Source organism: Coffea arabica, chromosome 10e (genome assembly GCF_036785885.1).
Source record: "Coffea arabica cultivar ET-39 chromosome 10e, Coffea Arabica ET-39 HiFi, whole genome shotgun sequence".
Classification (NCBI taxonomy): Eukaryota; Viridiplantae; Streptophyta; class Magnoliopsida; order Gentianales; family Rubiaceae; genus Coffea; species Coffea arabica.
The window spans coordinates 47,105,903-47,127,881 of record NC_092328.1 but is presented as its reverse complement, the minus strand read 5'-3'; the positions used below and the strand labels follow the sequence as shown (position 1 = coordinate 47,127,881).

The 21,979-nt window shown below is 37.4% G+C and overlaps 4 protein-coding genes across 6 annotated transcripts; 2 read left to right on the top strand and 2 right to left on the bottom strand.

Annotated features, from left to right (window-relative positions):
• Positions 1–343: 343 nt before the first annotated feature.
• Positions 344–6,818, top strand: LOC113712695 (G-box-binding factor 4). 3 transcript variants are annotated; one of them, XR_003453325.2, is made up of 5 exons: positions 344–1,412; positions 1,523–1,594; positions 2,352–2,548; positions 3,368–3,397; positions 6,365–6,818. XR_003453325.2 is itself a non-coding variant. In XM_027236212.2 (4 exons), exons 1-4 carry the CDS (start codon positions 693–695, stop codon positions 6,443–6,445), a joined length of 903 nt encoding a protein of 300 aa, XP_027092013.1. In that variant the 5' UTR covers positions 355–692; the 3' UTR covers positions 6,446–6,818. The 3 variants fall into 3 exon arrangements, 1 of the variants encoding a protein (XP_027092013.1); XR_003453326.2 differs by having other exon boundaries at positions 2,336–2,548; XM_027236212.2 differs by lacking the exon at positions 2,352–2,548 and having other exon boundaries at positions 355–1,412.
• A 3,355-nt stretch (positions 6,819–10,173) lies between these two features.
• On the top strand, positions 10,174–12,862 carry LOC113711784 (uncharacterized). Its single transcript, XM_027234982.2, has 4 exons — positions 10,174–10,492; positions 10,625–10,740; positions 11,174–11,572; positions 12,611–12,862. The coding sequence occupies exons 1-4, from the start codon at positions 10,351–10,353 to the stop codon at positions 12,671–12,673; spliced, it is 720 nt and encodes a 239-aa protein (XP_027090783.1). The 5' UTR covers positions 10,174–10,350; the 3' UTR covers positions 12,674–12,862.
• A 358-nt stretch (positions 12,863–13,220) lies between these two features.
• Positions 13,221–14,864, bottom strand: LOC113711782 (uncharacterized). Its single transcript, XM_027234981.2, has 2 exons — positions 14,719–14,864; positions 13,221–14,526 (listed from the first exon to the last, which is right to left on the bottom strand). The coding sequence occupies exons 1-2, from the start codon at positions 14,861–14,863 to the stop codon at positions 13,409–13,411; spliced, it is 1,263 nt and encodes a 420-aa protein (XP_027090782.1). The 5' UTR covers position 14,864; the 3' UTR covers positions 13,221–13,408.
• Positions 14,865–19,475: 4,611 nt separating this feature from the next.
• LOC113712913 (protein BYPASS1-LIKE-like) lies at positions 19,476–21,523 on the bottom strand. Its single transcript, XM_027236549.2, has one exon. It carries the CDS (start codon positions 20,915–20,917, stop codon positions 19,751–19,753), a length of 1,167 nt encoding a protein of 388 aa, XP_027092350.1. The 5' UTR covers positions 20,918–21,523; the 3' UTR covers positions 19,476–19,750.
• Between the last annotated feature and the right edge of the window lie 456 nt (positions 21,524–21,979).

The following is a 21,979-nucleotide window of genomic DNA, read 5'->3' as shown; positions in this document are numbered from 1 at the left end:
GCTACTCAAAGGCAAAATTTAGATTAGAGATTAAAACTTGACAACATGAATAATTTAAGGGCTTTCCACACACTTTTACCTCTCATTTTGTTGACTCTAAAGAGTAAATTTGACCCAAAAAAAAAAAAACCTCAGACGTGACACTATTTTATTAAGGAGCTTATCTGTGATAATATGTTATTGAGGGACTAAAATGGTGCAATGACAATAGTTTAGAGACTGGTACGACTAGTTTTGTCTAACTAATACGCAAGAGGATGAGATTGGAACCGAAATTTGAAAGTCGAACCGGATTGCTCAGCTGGTATCATACAACATGATGGGGTACAAATGAAGGCATGGTTCAGGAAGTAAACTAACTTTTAACTTTTATTTAACGGCCGCTTGACCAGAACGAGAAATCCTGAGTCATTTCCCGGCGACAAAAAAAAGTACAGACAACAACAAATAATCAATCATCAGCCGGTCTATCTAACCAATAATCAAAATTTCCCAAAACCCTAGAAAAAAACACACTCACGCACTTAAAACCATACAAATTCACACATCAACTCTATCTCTCTCTCTCACACATACACTAACTGGCACTCATAATCACTCACATGATCGCCCTCCCATCTCCGTACTATTATGTCCTACTACCATTCCTCCGATCGAAGAAACCCTAGAAATTCGTGACTCCGTTGACAGAAATGGCGACGTCGAAGCTCATGGCTTCTTCAACTTCGGCGGCGACTTCATCTCATAACTCCGAACTCCGTCGGAATTCGCTTTCCAAATCTGATTTCCATAATTTCCGCAATCATCATCATTATCAAAACTCTCCAAATGCTGCGGCAGCTGTTTCTGCGACGACGACTGAGAGTACTTTGTTGAATGCGGAAATTACGCTTTTGGATGCTTCCGGAGCGATCACGCCCATCTCGCCGGCGCCGGTGAGGAAGAAGACGGTGGATGATGTGTGGAGAGAGATTGTGGCGGGGAAGACGGCAGCGAGCGAGCCGGCGAGGAGAGTGGAGCCTAAGGAGGAGGCAATGGATGAGATGATGACATTGGAGGATTTTTTGGTAAAGGCTGGAGCAGTGGAGGAATCGGCTGTTGCTGCGGCGGCAGGAGTGGAGGGGGAGGTGAAGGTGGAGGCTGCTGCGGTCGCGGGGACGAGTGGGGGAATGTTTGCTTTTGATAGTCCGTATATGTCGAGGCAGGGGAGTGTGGAAAGTGGGGGAGGGCTGGGGTATGCAAGTGCAGGAGGTTTGGAGACGATGGGGAGTGGAGGACTAGGAGGAGGAGGAGGGAGAGGGAAGAGAAGAGCGTCGAGTTTATTGGAGCCAATGGATAAAGCAGCGCAGCAGAGGCAGAGGAGGATGATTAAGAATAGGGAGTCGGCTGCCAGGTCTAGGGAGCGAAAACAGGTGATTTTTCTTTAAAAAAAACAAAGATGAATACTTTTCTCATTGTTGAGAATTTCGGGAATTTTTTTAGCGCCTATACTGTTACCAATGATGGTTTTTGGTTGCTGCAGGCGTACCAAGTTGAATTGGAGGCCATGGCAGTGAGACTGGAAGAAGAGAATGAGCAGCTCTTGAAAGAAAAGGTAATGCAATGCTATTACCGTCGCATTTCGCTTGGCTTTGGCAAAGTGTTTTGTTTTCCAGTTTGAAGCTTTGATGACAAAATGTAATTTTGGGTTTATTCTTGACACCATGATCAATGCATAGAGTTGAAAGGATAATAGGGTTGAATTTTTTCTAAAAACAGAGGGTGCTTATTGAAAGTGGATAAATCAGTCATGATTGTGTGTTTAGAATTTTGCATGGACTCTACAAGGGTACCTTTTTAGAAAGTCAAGTCCAGCAATTTATCTCATTTAATGATAGAAGCAACAGCTGTTGTAGTAATTATGTGTTTAAAGATGTATAGTAGGAGTCAAAAGTTGTTTTAAAGAGTCGACTCTGAAGATGTTGGTGATTTTTACTTGTCACTGGTAAGCACAAGGAGTATGGAATGGACTGATCACTTCGAGAATGTGATAACTTTATTGGTCGTTAAGGTGTCTAGTTGGTCATCTATGCAATTCATTGATGTCCTATAATTTGTCTTCCTGAAACAGACAACCTTAATAATCAATGTTAGGTATCATTGTCGAAAATTCCTTCCCATTGTAGTATATATTACCTGTTGCAGTGAATTTGACTAGATATCTCAGGACTCCTATTGGTGTCATACAACACAGCCATGGCAGCCTACAACGTTGCCGTTTTGCATCTTACTTCTCTTGACGTCATTTTGTAACAAATTCACATTACTCTTCTTAGACTTTTATTCATGACGTCAGAATGTGGTGGCCATAGGTTCAGTGTCCATCTTTTAACACATTAGACTGTGGCGGAGGCTCCTGATCCAGTGGGACACTCGCTGTAACTTTCCTGTTTCTGTCCTTTAGGAAAGGGAATTAGAAATTATTAGTTATAACAATCCTATGTAGAGCTTACATTGCCCTCGTGGAAGCACACTGTTGGGAGATGCAGAATTGCAGATTTCAACAAAGGTACTGCGTAGGAACATGCTAAGTTCATGTTATATGAGATATTTCTCCAATATTATGTACTTTTACTCTCCATTTCCATCTTTTTCCAAATTTCAATTATCTACAGTTTTGAATGATCTGTGTACCATAAAAGAGTTTTAGAGTTGAGTCTCAAAATTTCCCTTTTGTTTAATTTGTATGTTTTACTTATATTTTCTGTGGGGAGGAGTGGGTGGGTGCTTAATTATTTAAAACTTCTTCACTCATTAGTGGTGTTCACATTGATAGTATGGTTGCTTTTAGAGCAATCGAAATGACTTTTTGTGTATTTAAAAAAAATATATGTTTTCTCAAAGGAAAATGGATGTCTTTTTTGAATTAATCAATATTTGTTGGTAATTATTATTATTTTTTATTTACCTTGTGAATCTTTTTTATTATTCTAAATCGAACATGCTTGTGAACTTGGCACTGTTTACCCTTTTTTAACTGAAGAAGACCATTTTTTTTGGATAAAGAAACTATGAGATTTAATTATTTGCATGCCATTGGTTAATTCTTAGTGTGAGTACTTAATTATTTATCAACTGGTCAAATGACTTCTTTGCTTTCATCTGTTAGACATTGGTTTGAAACTGATTAAGAACTTGGTGATCTAATTTCTCTTTCATACACCTCTCTCTCCTCCTCTCCCTCTCTCTCTCTCGTTTTCTATATTTGTACTTCTTTATCTCTGTATGCATTCCATGGGTGTAGAGCATATAAAATCTTCTCCTTAGAAGTCTGCTGTATCAATTTTTAAAATGACTAAATAATTTATCTGAAAATTTCAATTTGCAGGCTGAGAGAACAAAGGAAAGATGCAAGCTGGTATGAGTCTTATCTCTTATATCCATTTTTTTTTTATTTTGCTACAGAATATTGTTATGAAGCTATCATGCTAGAGTTGAATAAACTGTTTCACTGAGGTAGAATGGATCCGAATTGAGTTCATCTTCTTGTTGATTGCTTTGACTGCAAAACAAACTTTTCACCTCATTTGCCACTTAAGTTTCAAGAGATCCCAGTCTTTGATCTTTTAATACTTGAGAGGCAACTTGACTTTACCGGCCTCATACATCTTCAAATAATCTGCTTAATTTTGTGGTAGGTAGTTATGAAGAGATCTCCTGTAAATATCTTACTCCTAGGCTAGAGTACTCAGAGGCTGCAATCACAGACTGATGGTGGATAAAGAGTCAATAACTTTGTAAACCATTTTTGAGAGTTAGGAGGTTGATTAATCATTCCCTGATAGGAAATGTGTATGTGTCTCCCCCTTCCGGATGGTGTAAAAGCAAGGCTGAATTGTAGTTTTGACATGGTGGGAAAATGATGGAAGAACACTAATATTGGTGTTCAATAGGATCTGTAGATGCAGACTTTGAGGGCTAAAGTCTGTTTAGCCTGTTTTACTTCCAAGCTTGTCTTGGATTTGGATATCGATTGTGTCACTTCATTTTACTTTTCACGAGTAACCTATTCAGTTCTTGACCATATATAAATGTTAAGGGGGATGTCCTCTTTCTGTAATGTTTATTATTCTTGGGACTTTTTTTTGGTTTTCCTTTTTGGGAAGGGGGGGGGGGTGGAGATGGGAGCAAAGCATTGAATGTTATAGGTTTTTTCCATCTTCTTTACAAAAATGGTAAGCACCCATGGCTGGACCAACCTAGCTGAGCTGCTGGGAAGCAGCTCATTGCTTGACTTGGGTTATTCTGCAATGCTCGATTTATTTGACGTTGGAGCTTGAGCCATTAGAGCAGGGTCTACTACCTTAACTGTCTCTGTTCCTGTATATGCTGAATATATGTGAAATACCTATTATTTACAATTTAACTTAGGCACGAAAAAAAAAAGTTACCTTAAGCACTTGTGGCAAGGGGGGTAAGACCTTCAACACTATCTTAAACCACTTCAGCTTCGCACTCCCTCTTTTTTATCTGTCTTTTACCCTCCACCCCACTTCTTTCGCTTATCCCATTTCTTCTCTCCCTTAATTTTTTAATATCTGCTGGCAACCTCCCTCGCTATAGTAATTACTCATGGTTTGCAAAAAGTTGACCAGTGGGGTTGACTCACACAACCACCTCGCCGTTTTCTCTATCATGATTTTCAAGGAGTAGAAGATAAGAAGCCATTATTGTACCATCAATGTCACAACCTTCCGGCCATATCTTGAGTTTATCTTCCTTTGCTCTTCTTTTTTTTCCTCCTAATGATAAATCTTGTGAATGGCTCTGCTAACCAAGATGTGGGGAACCTGTACTATTCTTTTTACAGTGGTATCTGGTCAAAAATCTGTAATTTGATAGTCGTCAGGTAATCGAGTATGTGGAATTTTGTTTAATATTTCTGCATTTGTTCAGTGAAATTGAAGGTAGGTTGAAAGTCTGGAATGCTTATTGCGTTCGAACTTAAGCAGACTCAACAAAATGGATCAAGTCGGTCAAATTTGGAAATCTATTTTTGAAAGCCAAATAGAGTTTCAGCCCAACTTGATTGCATCTGTCTAACTGATACATCGAGGATAAGAACATGCCTTTGCTGGATGCGTCACACATTTGACATTCTTGGACATGTGCAACACTTTTTTGACCGTGTAAAAGATTGGGGTGAAAAAAAATAAAGAAAACAATAAACACTTCTTGACCAAATATCTTAAGCATTATTGAGGTGTAGCAAGTGACTCTATCTTTTAACATAGATTAACATGAGCTACAAACATGTAAAGTAGTATAGAATATATCATTTACAGCGATTGGTGATAAAGAGTTGTGAAGATGTCTTTAATATTTTGACATAATCAGAGAAACTTGCCTATAAATTGTATGAATCAGGCTTTGACCATGAAAAATGTGAGGCTAAAAGATACAGAAAATGCTATTATCCCTTTGACCATAAGTATTTCTAGAAGTCACAAGTTTTGGTTATTCAAATATTATACACACCTAGAATATATAGATACAATTGGAAATTAGCATTAATCGTGTACATACTCGTAGAAGATTTTATTCGATGTCTGCATATAATTTCTTTGGTTTCAGGATAATTATTTCTTGGTTTTGTCTATGTCATGTTGTATTCATATGCTGTACTGTGTCCATGCTTCTTAGTCCACATTTGATAAAATAATACTCTTCTTCCCACATCATGAACATTTTTGAGTTTTTTTTTTTTTGAGCATATGAATACAAGATGACTGGCCCATTTAGAGTAGATTGATAAGGATGCTTGCACCGTAGTGAACAAATAGGCTGGGTCGACCAGAATCTACATTGAAACAAGCAGTGTTAGAACTATTCTTATATAATAACTCTTGTTGGGCATTTAAGGCTCTTAGGAGGTTCCTTAAGCTATCCTGTTCCATGATGGACTGAGATAGATGAATAGGTTGATGGATTGAGGACAAATGCAGCGGAAATAGGTGGTCCTTGTTGTGTTCCTCTGGTTTTTACTTCATTCCAAATGCAAGATTTGTTACCTGCTATGTGTGAAGGGGGAAAAGAATAAGCTTTTGTCAACAATACATATATAGAGTAGTAGGACCTGAAAAATTGCTCTAAGATCCTTTGATGAATAGCCACATGGAAGAATAACGTAATGAACATGATCTCTGAAGGATGACATGCTTGCTGAGTTTTTTAGTTGATAACTAATTTAATTTCACCATGGAAATGAACTCACTGCTAAGTGCTTTATTTATCCCTAAGATGAAGGAGTAGATCAGCCAAGGCTAGAATGGTATATGGCAAGAAAATCTTCAGATACTGACTGGGTAATTTATTTTTGATACAGCTAAAGGAGAAAGTGATCCCTGTTGTGGAGAAGCGAAGACCAGCACGCATTCTGCGGAGAGTTCGGTCTATGGAATGGTGACTTTCTGTTATGCACTTGATGTGAAAAGGAAATTGAACGTATCTTAGCATTGGTTGCAAGATCCAGTTGTGGTCATTGATTGTGGATAAGTATTCTTAGTTGAGCTTCAGTCCAGTGGAAGGGTTACTGGTTAATCTTGAGTGTTTTCTCTAGCCCTTTGAGAGATTAAGTGATTCTTGCTGTAAATTGAAATGGCTTATACTCTAATGGGTTCCAATCTCTTACCAAATCTAGGATCTGTAATAGATAGTTGGAATGGCAAACGTCAACAGAGACAGGTTCGTTCGCTCTATGTACTTAGTTACGCAATGCAAAGCTGTAGTTCCCCAAGTTGCTAATGTCAAGGGAAATATATAAAATTATTATGTCCTAATGAAGTCTGTCATTGAAACGTTCGGTTACACTTTTAATCAAGTAGATAGATTATTTTAAGTTGTACGGACTTTCTTCCTTTAGCATGCCAGAACTCGAAGGGAATTGTTACTTTTTAACTAGAAAATGCATTCAATTTGCACTGTTGACATGCTAAGATTTAGTGCTAGGCGCTCACAATCTGAAGCATCTGGGGAAATAAATGCACGGCGCAGCCCGTAAAGGCATTTCTGTTGCCTCTGATCCGTGTACGCATGTCCCTTCGATCTGAGGACTAAAAGCAGGAGGATATCACTTCTTCTGTAAAATTCCATTTGCACCAAGAAAAGTTTCTGTTCCTGGGTCCCCAAGGAAAGCGATTGTTCTTGATTGTTTCTTGCTGACCAGTGCATGAGTTGCTCTACTTGATTGAGGTTTGAAATTATGAGCTGGGAATCATCAATATAGCAAGTGGAGATGTTGGTTGGATCCATTTCAGACCGAAATTGATACCATGTATGTAATTTTTCTTCATGTGAACTATGTGTCTTCTATCTATATTTGCTGCCAATTCATGAAAGCTGGGCGGAAGAATTCGAGGATGGAAACGACAACTTATAAGCTGCTGTGGTGAAATTTGACAAATGCTAGCTTGATACAACTTCCTAAAACGGTGGCCTTGTCTTTCCTTCATGCTCGTTTGTGTACAACCTCTTGGCTACCGTAGGTAAAAGTTGACAAATGCCTGCTTGATACAACTTCCCAGAATTATGACCTTGTCTTTCTTTCATGCTTGTTTGTGTATAACCCTACATTATTCGCATACTGAAATGTGGTCACTTTCTCTCCAGCCAATTATGTGGGTTCTTTGTGTTACATTTAACTTTCTCTTCTCTTAAGGGTCTGAATATCTTTGCATTGATTTGAACTCTGCTGTATTTACTACTAATTTGTTAGCTTACTGAGCTTCCTCAAAGTACGAAGCCTTTCCGATGATAATCTATCCGTTTTTCATTAGTTAATGAGAAATTGTAAACCGAGCCCTGTAGAAATGGACATTTCGAAGTCCTCTCCTCACTCCTCTGGCCACAATTTTTGTCCTCTAGTCCTTGTCTTGGTTTATAAAGGGGAAATTTCTATTCTTTTGGTGTTAGGGGTCATGCAGTTAGTAAGTCGTGGTCCAGCATTTCATAAGAAGGATTTCAGTCTGGCAGTACTCAAAACCCTCTGACCTAAGGGGTTTTTTCATTTTCTTAATTGGACAGCTTACCCGAGGAGATGAGAGTATTGCACTTCTGATTTTGCTGCTCGCTTGTGAAATCTGAAATTAGGTTGTTTTCATTGAACTCATTCAGCAGGATTGTGGCCCAAAAACCATTGAATCTTCATCTAGATGGTCTTGAAGATGGATTCCAAGCATGGTTCAAAGACTCGGCCAAAATCTAGACGACTCAGCCGAGACACCACTGGAACGGGGCTTCTCGGTCCGATATCGGAACGAGATGATTTCGAAATAATGAATCGCCGAGATTTTGGCCGAATCATGGAGAACTCGACTGAGACGTCTCCGAGATAGATAGAAACAGCCGAGTTGTCCTGAGTCATCCCAAGTCATCTCGAGTCAACTCGATTTTTTATTATTTTTGCTAATTTTTAATTATTATATTTTTTTTACAATTTTTAGAATATTAAATATTTCAAAAATTTATGTCTCGTCGAAACTACAATCAATATACCGAAACAGATGTGGAACGGTCCGAGTCGTGACCGTGACCGCGACTTTGAACCATGATTCCAAGGGGTCTCATTTTCCAGCTCACAAGTTCCACTACGATTTTAGAGCTGAATTAAAAGGAAAGTTTTACCTGAACAGATTTACCCAAGATTTAAGTAGACATCACTTGTCAACTTTGCAGCAGCATATTAAGATGGGAGACTGCCATTACTGGACAAGATTTCAAACAGTGAACTGTTGATATTCCCTGACTGATTGTGGTACAATTCGTCTGAAGAATCACCAGATACAAGCAGAAGGTATGACGGATCTACATTCAAGCAGAAGGTATGATGGATCTACATTCCTTGGATATGGGATGAGCCTGGTTAATCAGCCTGGTTAGTGTCGGTATCAGTGTGTTTGTCTCCTTAGTCATACACAAGACACGAGACTCGCATAATTTACTCTAAAATATCATCAGCTCAATAGAAAATCTTAAATATCTATACAAAGAGAAGCAAAAAGAAAAGAAAAAAAAATCTTTTTCCTTTCGTGGTCAAGAGCATACAGGGACTAGATTCCATTTGGTAAACAGAAGTCAAGAAATTTTCTAAATTCTAATCATTGATACCCATATTAATCTTGTTCGGGCACCAGAAGTGCACCCGAAATCTTATCTTTATTCGTAATATTTACCTCGGCAAAACTCATTACAAAACTCAATTTCAAAGGTTGAGATTTACCAATAGGTTGCTTGAATCCTTGCAAACATAAAAATTTAAGCTTGCATATGAATTGCTATTTTTTGAAGTTTTTGTAAGGAAAATGCAGTACAGCGATTTGACGTATATAAGATAAAAAGGTGATTAAAAAATATATTCACAAAAAACGTAATTTTTTTTGGAGAAAAATGAGTTTCTAAACGGACCTTAGTGTTGGACGATTTCCAACAAACTACATAATACTAATATTTTTTTCATATTTTGTTTAAAAATAAAAAACTTAAGCTTGTATATGGATCTATTAGTGATCTAGAAATCTAAGATTATGTCACGGGTAAATATAAAACATGACCCCAGTGGCAAACAAAATCATGCATGAAGTAATGGCAGTAGAAACCTTGGCTTGTCTGCCTGAAGTTTGTCTCTAGAGATGTTTCTTTGGGTATTATACTTAATTTGCATATTCTTGGAATGCTTCTTCATACATTTTATTCCTTCAAGCATTAGCATAAGAGAATCTTAGGACGTTGCATAAAGGAAAAAATATATTGAAGATTAACAAAACCTCAAAAGGAATGTCCAGTGAGTCAATAAAGAAAGAAAAGATTGGAATCCCCAACAAACCCAAAAAGCAAAAGTTTAATAATCATAACAGTATTAAAGTTGCACATTAGAGATTATTTCTTGCAGATTGATAATCACAAACCTAATCATTTTAGAATAATAATCCCCATCATCACTCATCACCACCACCCAAAATTTCACACACATAATCCCACTGTTCTTTGCATTCTGTTTTCAAAAAAATTTATTCACAGACAAAATCATTCCACCTTTTACTGTAAAAAACATGACTCTAATTGCTATTATCAAATGCTACACATTCTACAATGTCACAGTACCACATTGTGCCCACCATTCAAACTCTTCCCGTGAAAAGCCAAACACCGCTGACAACTCTTTAAAACCCCTCCACCCTACTTCACAGTCCACCAGCAAGCACACTCACACAACACAGTGTGATACTGCACCTGCACAAACACACACTTCTCCGGCTACTTTTTTTAACAGACCATTTTCTTGATTCACAAAGACAAGAATATAGTAAGAGCTAAATGGGAGCTCCATCCATGTTGGGATTTTTCTTCAGTCTTGTTTTTGTGATTCTACATTTCCAAATTGCTCAACAGGCAACAGTTGTAGTTGATGGTGTCTCAGAATGGAGAAATCCTACTGTTCAAATTGGAGACTCTATCAGTAAGTACTAAGCAGTCATCACATGATCCCTCCTTCAGAAACTCTAATTCATTGTTTATTTACCAATATCATAATATATAACATTGTCACGAAATTAAATTAACTTTGGTGTCTGTCTTTCTTGATTTTCAGTTTTTCAGCACAAGTATCACTACAACCTCTACATTTTCCAGAACCATGAAGCCTTCAGTCTCTGCAACTTCAAGCAAGCCACTCTTCTCACCAAATCCAATTCCACTTCTTACACAGTAATTCGCTCTTTCCTTCTGCATGTGTGTGTATTTTCGTGCAAGATGTAACTTTAGAGTTCTTGGAGAAATAAACGGGGTGTATTATTGTAATTTAGTTATAAGCTGGACCGATATTCTCCATGTACTTTGCTGATTACTAATTCCATCTTCTTAAAGAAATGCACTGCTACTAACTAAAAAACGGCACCACGTTTTCAATTTGATGGTAACTTTTCTGGCATGAGCGTCTAATTCAAGAATGGATGCAAACTAGCTCTATTACTTGCTTATTATTACCATCTTCTTTTTTTTAAAAAAAAATAGTGGTTTACTCACTAAAAAGTGAACCCATGAAACGAGTTTGTCAGTAAATTTTCCTACTGTGCATGTTTTATTCAAGAATGGATGTAAAATATTACTAACAATTTTCTTGTTTTCTTGTGAAATTTAGTGGCACCCTTCAAGAAAAGGTTTCTTCTACTTCTCATTCAACAATGGCTCTAACAAAGCATGTCAAGAAGGCCAAAAATTTGCTGTTCAGGTCACTTTGTCAGCCCCGCCTGTAAATCAGGCCTCATCACCACCTGATCTGTCCCCAATGGCGGCGCCACCCCGAAGTTCTGGTGGCGTCGTGGCGTCTTCTCCAGCATTTCCTTGGCCTTTTAGGCCTAGAGATGTCACTTCACCTAGTCCTGCACCAAGTGAAATGTTTCCTGCCACCAGCCCCATGGTGCCTGATAAAAGTGGAATTCCGTTTATCAATAGCAATCCTGCTGTACCTCTACCGACTGGCGAAGTCGATACTGCTACAATTCGGCCTTTCCCCGTTTCTGGAAGCTACGAAAGAAAGGTAAAGAAGCCCTTTAGTTTGCCTAGTTGCATATTCATCGCATAGTGGCAGTGCTATTTTTTCAAATGAATAGTCAGAAAGTACAAAATCTTGTTTCGGTTGGCTTAAATCGTTAAGCAGGAATAAGCTACTTGAGGTATACCTGTGAAGTTTACTTATTCAGCATGTTAATGTCTATAAACTTTGGATCATTTGTTTCTAGTATTAATTAAATTCTTGTCATGATTTGGGAAAAGAAAATTGGAATGGAAGTTGCATGATTGGCAATTGAAAGACTAATAAATTGCACACCTGGGTAGACCCGTCTTCAAAGATTCACCACAATCTGAGCCATTGGATCTTTGAAGACCGGACGAACCCAAGTTTTGACCAGTGAATAGACCTGTTAAACATTTTTCATCAGGTGATTCATAGATTTACTATGCTATGAATGTAAGTCACAGTGTCACCCATGTAGCTTATGTGACCAATTGCTTTACAGTTTCTATGTATTTCTGCCATTGTGTGCAAAAGTAAATATGAAGGAGAAAACAAAAACTTAGGGATGCAATATTTCAGGCAAAGTATTGGATTCAAACTGCCAAATGGTGTCAACTTTTAGATGTGCAGAAAGAATTTTGCCCAAAAGAACACTTCACGTGCAATTCTTCCCATTCTGATATCCTTAAGTAGACCAAAAAGGAGAGAAAGATAAAGAAAATTTAAAAAAAAAAAAAAGAGAGCGAGAAAAAGAAAATCCATATATCTTCATAACCTTCTTCAATCTGTATTGTGATGTTTAGGCTGTGCATCATAATTCACCAGGCAAAAGAAAAATTTTAAATGTGACCAATTTCGTGATTTTAGATGTGATGAATAATGGGATATCAAACATTATAATTATAAGTAGGTTAATTTTTGTCTCTTGCATGCCAAATTACACTAAAGTGAGATTTTTGAGATTTTTTTTTTTCCTTTTTGGTGACTTCATGATCATTGCATTTTGCAGCTTTATGATTGTTTTCCTGATTGAAACCCTTTTGCTTGATGATAATGCAGGTGGTTAGGATACTAGCAGTTCCAAGAGCTTTGTGCTGTATCATTTTACTGATGCTGCTATGAAATTAAGAAAGGCACTGAGTGAGAGAATGATGGTGAGAATGTAAATTCAAAAGGGAAAAAATGAGTTGGGCTTAAATGCAGTGGGAACTGTAGCTTTAAATTTAAAGTAGCTTTAAGGGCGATAATCATACCATGTAATATTGCTATCTTTTGACCCTACTTTAGAATCATTAGCACTTTGTTCTTTAATCTTTAGCTTTGGCCACCAATCCATTGCTTCATTGTCATTTTTATAGGTTTCGTCTTAACTTATCTTCTTCTTTTGAGTGCTTTTCACCGAGTATTTGACTCTTGGTTAGCTAGTGACAGCAAGAAAGCACACAAATGATTGGATAGCAATGAAAAATATAATTACAGACATATGGAAGAGAGAGAACACCTGCTCAAGTAACCACATAGAGATGAGAAACAGGGAATGCTGGAATTAATTGAATTAGAAACCATCAACATAAAAATGCATGGATGGATCAAGAATATTGAGGTCAATGAGCAAATCAAAACTCAAGAACTTGAAGACTATGTCAATGCTCAATAATCCCATGGGACTGCATGACGATTTAATAGACACTTTATTGCTTGGATGAGGTATTTAATCCCTAGCGTTCCATCATCAACAAATGTATGTGTAAATGGTTTTCAGGATTAAGTGGAATTTAACCTGTCAGCTCCTATGACAAAGCTATCATTCTATATAGTTGCTGCGCAGAGTATATATAATTGCTACAATGGCGTTGGCTATTCTTTCTTTTTCCCTTGATGGCTTTTTTTTCTTATGAATTGAATGACAAACACTACAAGGGACAACAGTAAGGCAGATCCTGCAAGAATAGGAGCACACATTTTGCATCTTCCCCTGTGCTTCTCAATCCTTGATTGCCTATCTTCTTGAACCTTATCAGGAGGTTTAACTAAAGCGGATTCTTCTTCTTCTTCTTCTTCTTGAGTGCCACTTTCTTTTCCATCAACTTGATCACGTTTATGGTGATTTTGGTCGATGACTTCAGTCAAAGGCTCAGGCTGTTCATGTTTTCTTTCCATATCTCCTTCAATACCTTGGCTTTTTTCTTCCTTTTCCAACTCTTGCGCCTGCATCACACTTTCCCTTTGAGATGTTTCGCCCGTGGTGAGATGGCTTGCAGGGGATTTACCACTTTCTTCTCCATTCGCCACATCTGGAGAACTTTTCGCTTCTTCAACTGTTCCTTCATGATCTTCTGACGGCTTCTTCAGCCTTTCATTCTGGTCGAGTTGATGTTCTTTCATTTCCTCTTTCTTCATATCATGAACCTCCGCCACCTGAGTTTCTTCAGGCGGTGCAACATCGAAGCCAGCTTCTTTAGGTTCTTCACTGGTTGCAATTTCAGGAACTTCTGAATATTCTTCTTCTGCTAATTCTTTAGGTTCTTCACTGGTTGCAATTTCAGGAACTTCTGAATACTCTTCTTCTGCTAAGCCACTTCCCTCGGCATGTTCTGCCTCTGCTCCTTGATCTTTTTCTTGCATCTCGTTTTCTTGTTTAGGGACCTCATCAGGCGCTATCTCCAAAGTTTCTGAGCCCTCTCTAGCAAGCTCCTGTTCCTGCACCTCCTCAATGTTGAACCCTCGAATTCCCTTATCTTTCTTTGGCATTGAAATAGTCAATATGCATTCATCCTCATTATACTTTGCTTTGATTTTATCCAAGATCACTCCATCAGGGATCTTGAAAGCCTTCCTGAATCTCCTAATTTCTGTTTCTTTTCTGTACAATCTCCATTCCACCATTACAGTCTCCTGAATTGCCATTTCACCACTTATTATTATTCGAGTCCCATCCTCATTGATCTCAATCTTAATATTCTGTTTCCTATGCCCTGAAATTTTCAAAACATATTTTAACATAATGATACAATCCAAAATCACCAAGTGAAAAATGTCAAAATGTGCAGATGAGACCTTATTAGTCTAGTCGAAATAAATAATGAGGATTAGGCTCAAGACTAATTCTCTTAAATTCAACATCCTGAAGAAAAAAAGAGATGCAAATGAGGAAGAAATGAGCATACCTTTGAGATGGGCAGTGAGGAAGAACAGACTCTCTGTTTCTGTAGAAATGAAAACAGGACCAGTACGATCCTTGTAAAATTGAAAATCAGCTGAGCAAAATTCATCTGCAACTCTTCTAAGCTTAAGTCCCAATTCAAGATCCATTTTTGGCTACTTGAAAAATAATGCTAAGCCCATATACATGCACCTATATAAACATGTACCATAATTCACATGGCAAAACTCAACTTTGTTATTAAAGTATATGTGCTTTGCTTCATCTGGTGTGTTATTATGGACATGGACGGCTTTCAACATTTAAAAAGTCGATTGCTTGCTTGGGATGCTTGATCGCACAGCCTCCTTGGGAAGTAATGTTCTTACACTTGGATTTTTCCAATTCATTTCACTTTCCAACAATAAAATAAACAGGTTGAAGATTACATTTAGTTATGTTTCTTTTGATTTCTCATTTTACTATTGAACGCTCATAACCCTTTTGTAGAAAAATGGTGTAGAATAGAATACACCAGCCCAGAATCAGTAATAAACTCTGAAAAAGATAACTAAGAATGAACTGTATTCAACAAGAAAACAATTCCTCTTATTGTCTTCTTGCTCATATTAGATACAATTATATATACACCCCTCACAATTAATACCAACTAACAACTAAATGACATCAGTAAATCAAAAAATAATTCTAGACTCTATAAGAAAGTAACACTAGTAAATGACAAACTAATTGCTCTTCATTAGTCTCAAAAAATCAACTTGAATATTAAACACCCTTTTTAATTGTCTTCAGAAGTACTATTATAAAATTGAAATTCAATTTGCTTATGTTTTGTATTTTCAATTAAAAGTTGTTAGCTAATTCAACGAGTCTAGTTTTTGTGCTTTAGATGTCGATTGAATAAAAAAAACTAGCCTAGATAATCAATTGAAGATCAAGAAAAAAAAATTAGATGGTAACCTAATTTTATCCAGCGAAACACAAAAGTATGGTGATCTTTATTACGAAGGATACAGGGGATTATGCTGCAAATTAGTACTCCTCTACTTTAAAATAGTTCTCTTATGTTAATGTAGTCTAAATTATAATATCGAATAAATTAACTAGAGTAGTATTAAAAACAAGAATTAATCTTTTATACGCTCACAGTATATACATTAATATCTAATATAAATTTAAACTTGGAATGTAAAATTTAAATATATATCATGCATTTAAACGTCATAGTATATACACTGTCAATTGACGTAAGATTTACTCTAAATAAACCCTTGCTGCAGTGCTGCCTCGGTTTTTGGTGGTAAAACACAACAAATTTGAAGCATTTTAAATTTTATTAAAGTCCTGCTAGAAAATTGGATTAATTTTGACATGGACATATGAGCATCAGCTTCGCTATTATTAATTTCCAGGCCCACTTCCCTAATTCCAAAAAGGTGAAATGCTGAATGCAAATGAATGCAGTTGGGGCCATTTGCTGATTTCCATGGTCCATGGATATATCATTCATATCCATTTCACAGCTGGAAAATTGTAAGAGGGCCACCATTTGACTCTCATCTGAGCCATGGGTGTTAGGCAGGCCCAAGAACTGTCATCTATTTAATTCTTTCCAACCAAAGTTCGGTTGGAAAAACTGGGTTTTGGATTGCTTCATATTTCCCCAATTTTATTTACTTACATCATCTTTACAATTTTCAATACACCTTTTTATCTTCCCAATATCTTTTTATCTCACATACATCACATCACAAAAAGTGCTACAGTAAAAATATCCCAAATAATCCCAAATAACTTACAATCCAAACAGACCTTATATATTTTATAAGAAAACTTTTATATATCACTTTTATCATTGTCAAACAATAAAAATAATGCCCTGTCTAGCAAATGAATTTTTTGGTATTTGTCTAAAATTTACTCTAACTTACTTTATAATTTGTAAAAAAAAAAAATTTTGAATGCAAAACTTTTTTTCTTTCTTTTTCCTTTTCTTTCCTCTCCTCCCTCACCTCACCACTCGCCGACCACCGATGCCAGAACCTTTGCCGGCAATCGGCGCAGATAGTAGCAGGCTTTCTTGATATTTTTGAAAAGTTTTTTGATGTTATCGCTAAAGTTGTTAAAAAACTTGTAAGAGAAAAATTAGGTAAAAAACTTAGCTGCCAAACAGAGTCTAATTTATCCCAAAGATGGAGAGAACGATAAAAAACCAATTAGGTAGTTGTGTGAATTTAATTACTTTGCGTAAAGGTGGAATCTGTTGCAATCTAATTACATTTTGCATTGCATCCGAAATTCAAAGAATTTCTCTTAAAAAAAAAATGTCAAACGCTCTCATAATGCCCAAAATTGTTGCCAACAACAGTCACCCCAAAGGGAAAAAGCCCATTTTTGTCGTCTTCTTGCAGCGGGTTGTGCAAGAGAGAGACGTTTTCTTCTATTCATTCCACAACATACTAAATGCTTCAATTTAGCCAGCTAAGACTGATTTAGTACACAAAGCTCCTTCAAATCAAAAGGCTGGCATCTCAAATCTTCCAAATGTAACGAGTACAAGGGAATTGATGGATGAACACCAAGAACATACATGCCCTACATGAAAGGTAAGCTATACATTAGCTTGCAACAGATTGATAACAATATGAAACCAGAGATTCTCATGTAACATCAATCCCTTAAACTTCACAGTCATATTACAACGAAGCACCTTATCAGATCATGCAAGAATTTCCAACCCAACCAACAACTTTTAGCAATTAAAGCACCACATATACATGTATATATCAAGTCACAACAACTGTGGTAGATTCCTTCAAGGAGGACCCTTTGTTCTTTGTGGCCTCTCAATTTTCTCTGGTGACGAGTACAAGAAGAAACAAGTCATATTTATGGAAATGTTGGTACAATTGCCAACTATGCCGCCGCCCCAGAAAATTTGAAGGCAGGATAGTGACTTATCAGCAGAAAGAAAATTGCGCCTATTATGAAGAGGGTTGTTGTAGAAATGCGATCTACAAGAGAGATCTCAATAATGATTAACGTGAGAAGGAAATTTCTCCTTGATGAATTGAACATGACCGAATTCAGACCTGGTTTTTCTAGAGTAATAGCAGCTTTCTTTTATGTTGTATTGTGAAACCTCAAAGATGATGTTAGTTTCCTCACAGTTGTTTTAACTTGCAAGTAACCTCTTTCCTTAACCCCCTTCTATTTTAAGATCATTGGCGGCACCTGCAAACTTTCTATGACACAGAAGATTTCTTAAATTACAAGTATTACTTTGGAGATGCAGAAGGGGATGTTATTATACTTCAAAAGTGAAAAAGTCAGTCAAACAAGAAAGAAGACCAACTTCATAAACAATGGCAAAAGATCAGCAGTAGTTAGAAGGAACCATCGAACAGCAAGAAACAAGCTTTTTACACATGGGATAACTGATAAAATATCTTTTCAGCATGGACGGACATCAATCTAGTAGTAACACAGCAATACCAACATGGACATTTAACTAGACATCCCTAGTTCGTAATTGCCAGATGTTGTAGAAACAGTCAACGATATTATGCAAGCTCTAAAAGTTAGAGCTGCAGTAAAACTATGACAAGAAGACTCCAGGCATGGTCAACTAAATTGTTCAGTGTTTCAAATTCTCCATGGAAAATCACATATTCAAAGTTTCTGGCAGTCAGCCCTTCCTTAAATTACAGTGGCGAAAATTACAGAGTGGCATTGATGTGAGTGTAGACCCTGCATATAAAAATATGGGGAGGTAAGAAACTAATACTAAGAATATTAAAATCTTAGCAGACTTACCTGATGTCACCCTTTCCTGTTACAGAGAATATACATGGTTTACAATATTAAAATGGGCAGGGGCGACCAAAACAGCTGGGATTTTGAACAAACACTAGTATATTAGTAACTTTTTCTTTTTTTTTGGAAGGGGTATGTTAACTCTTCAATTGCGGTTGAAAGCCACAAGTCACATCCTTGTACACACTGTAACTGAAAAGACATCCAAGAACAAATAACAAAGTACATGCAAGTGAAACATGCTCAAATTAAACTCTAACTGAGTGAATTGTACCATAAACTCTAGTGGTATTTGCCATAATTAGTCAGTAAAGAGCAGAATCACTTTTGACGGAAGCAAATATATACCTACAAGAGCAACTCTAGATGATCATTGTGCTTCAAATCCAACAAGGCAATCAAGTGTCCAGGAGGGAGGTTTCTGTTTGAGAGCTGAAAGGGCAAGAAAGAATAAAAACATTGGTGACTTTGAGCAAGTCAAAGCAGTTATTTTAATGGCACGACAAAGAGGACAATTGACAGTGGAAATTCACAAATGGATTGGAAGTCAGAAATCCAATCAAGAAATCCCCAAATATTGACCAAATCCATTGTAACTGTTGACCAGAGATGAAGCTTCTGCACGCTATTAGACTTTATGAGAATAACAGAAGCCTAAAAATGGAAATGAAAGGAGGTTATTAAATGAGATGAAAATATCATAAAATGCTTCAGGCAAATCTTCAAAGAGAAAGGAAGAAACAACTCAATTAACTTAAAATACTTGTCAATAATCTGAAGATCCTTCAGAATGATCTGCTATTATACAAAAGACTACTTATTAATGGGTAGCACAAAGACCAGAAGATTTCTCCTATTATACATGAAGAAATAATCTGTGACTGAATCTTGTTATGCTAGTATGTAACTCAAGGCAAAAATTTGAAGACAAAATGAGTCATCACCTGAAGCAAATCTAGTTGGAAATTTGATTGTAGAAAGCCAACACAAGATGCAGCACAACATCAATGACGCCCAGTAATCTCACCTAATTTTCTTTACATATAATATATTGTGATAAATACAAAGCTTTACCTCTATGATCCTTATTATTCTTGGCCTATTGCCTCATTTCATTCTCATTCTCATTCTCATCTATGGAAAACAAAACTGCATAACATATTTGCAAGCTCTACATTTGTTGCCAGAAGCAACTTTAGACATAAATCTATCAACCATGACTAATTAGTATTAGCACGACCCATGGTGTCTAGACCCTCGGTTCTGCTGCGAACAATCCTGTGGAATACTTCTCTAACCTGGCGCTCCAGCGGGTCCAGTCCATCCTTTACTGCTTCATAAACAAGTCCTAGCTTCTGTACTCGCTGCCTCACTTCTGCCTCCTTTTCATCCGTCAAAGGGAACTGAACAGAATCAGTCAACTCATTCATATGCCTCGCGCATTTCTCAATCTCATGAATCTCCTTCAACAACCCACAAGCATTTCGGCGGTCCCTTTTCCTGGACTCCTCCAAAATCCTCTCGTGAAGGGTCAGTATAGGCGCAGCCCAAATAAACTGCCTGGTGACAGAGAAATGTGTCCCGAGGCCTCGGTCCTGGCAAGGAATGGAAGCAACAAGAGCCCACATTACAAACAATAGCACATAGCTCATGGTGAAAACAGCCACCACCAATCCGTTGGTGGCCATGACTTCATTAGCTCTTGGAGCAACCAAATTGTTCCCAATTGCTTGTAGCTGCTTAGCTGCTGACCAAGTCCGCGAAACGCTCCATGATAATGATCGAAAATGGCCTAATGACCTCTGATCTTTCTGAGCATTTTGGCGCCCAAAAGACCTATTTCTATGACCAATAGTAGTATTACTCTCTTTCTCATCCAGCATACCAATAGCCAAATCAATCAAAGCCTTTTTTGCACGTCGGAAATGGCCTTCCCCGAAACTCTTATGATTATCCAAAGCACATAAAACAATTTCCAATTGCTTCTGCCATGATCTTATATGCTCAATACCATCACGAATAGCATTACAAACATCCAAAGCCTTAACACTCCTCTCAAAAAACTCAGAAATGTGACGATCCATTGGGGCTCTATTAAAGTAAGCCCTATTATTAAAAAGTATAACTCTGAAATCATCTTGGCAAGACAGAAAAACATCTAAAAGCTTACGAATCCATGGAATAGAGAGCAGCTCACTGGAATCTGCAGCCAGTAGATCATTGAACCTTTCAGCCACTAGCTTCTGGAAGGCCTCAAGCTCAAGTTCTTGGCTTGTGGCCTCATGAGAGGAATCCATTGAATGGACCTGATCCCTGCGAATACTCAAAATTGAACGCCCAAAATTTGCAAAAGAAGACGCTGCCCCTTGGTAATCTGTTGCTGGCATTTCTTACCTCACATCAAACACTCAAAACTAATTGCCAATTTCAAGAAAATCCTGAAAATGGCCCTGATTTTCAGCAACAAATTCTAGGGGAGAAATTCTCTAAGATTGCTTTTTTACCAGAAACTAAGGCCAACCCACCAAAATCCAGATGGAAAACACACCGAAAATAACTTAATCAAAATCCAGAAGTGATCACCACAAATTTCAAAAAATTTCAGCTGGAAATTTTCAAAAAAAGATTGCTTCTTTATCAATGTACCCCAACAAAATCCGAACTTGCAAACGAAAATCTAAAGGCCAACCCACAAAAACCCAGGTGGTAAACAGCCTAAAATTTCAAGAATTTGGATCAAAATGCAAAAAGGTGCCCAGAAGAAGCAAGAGTTTGAAGAACCCACTACTGCAAAAGAGTAACAAGCCAAATCCCACAACAAAAACAGAGGCTAAAAAAGCAATCTTGAGAGAGAAATGGTGATGAGAGGCTCAGGAGAGTGATTGTAGACAGAGAAAAGAAAGGCTGATGCTTGGAACCCTACAAGGAAGGAGAGTCTTATATTGGGTTGATTTGGAATTTTGGACCGCGTAATATGGTTGGAAATGAAAAGTTGATAGAAATTGAGGTAATTAAGGTTTTTTAATGTTTAATGATGATTTTAAGATTAATTACCATAAAAAGTAGGTAATTGAGGTTTTTAGGGAGTAAAAAGTGCAGAGGTTAAGTTCCGGACAGCGTGTGTGGGCCAGCGGGCTCTTTTTTTTTTTTTTTTTTTGTTTTGCTCCAAGCGGGCTCTTAAACACGACTCACAGACGAAATGAACACGCATGACGTAATCTGGGCCCACAAACAGAAATTCTGATGGAATCTATGATATTCAATTTGGACCGCTGATGTAACTTTTGGGGTTCATCGTACGGTACATATTGAATGGGTTGCGTCAGCGTCAGTACTGGAGTAGTACGCTGTGGTAAGATTGCTGTTCGTCTTGGGAAATTGACCGTTTCCACTGTTAGGGGGTTTACGAACCGTTTACCTTTATCTTTTCCTTTTAGAAAAATTGTTCA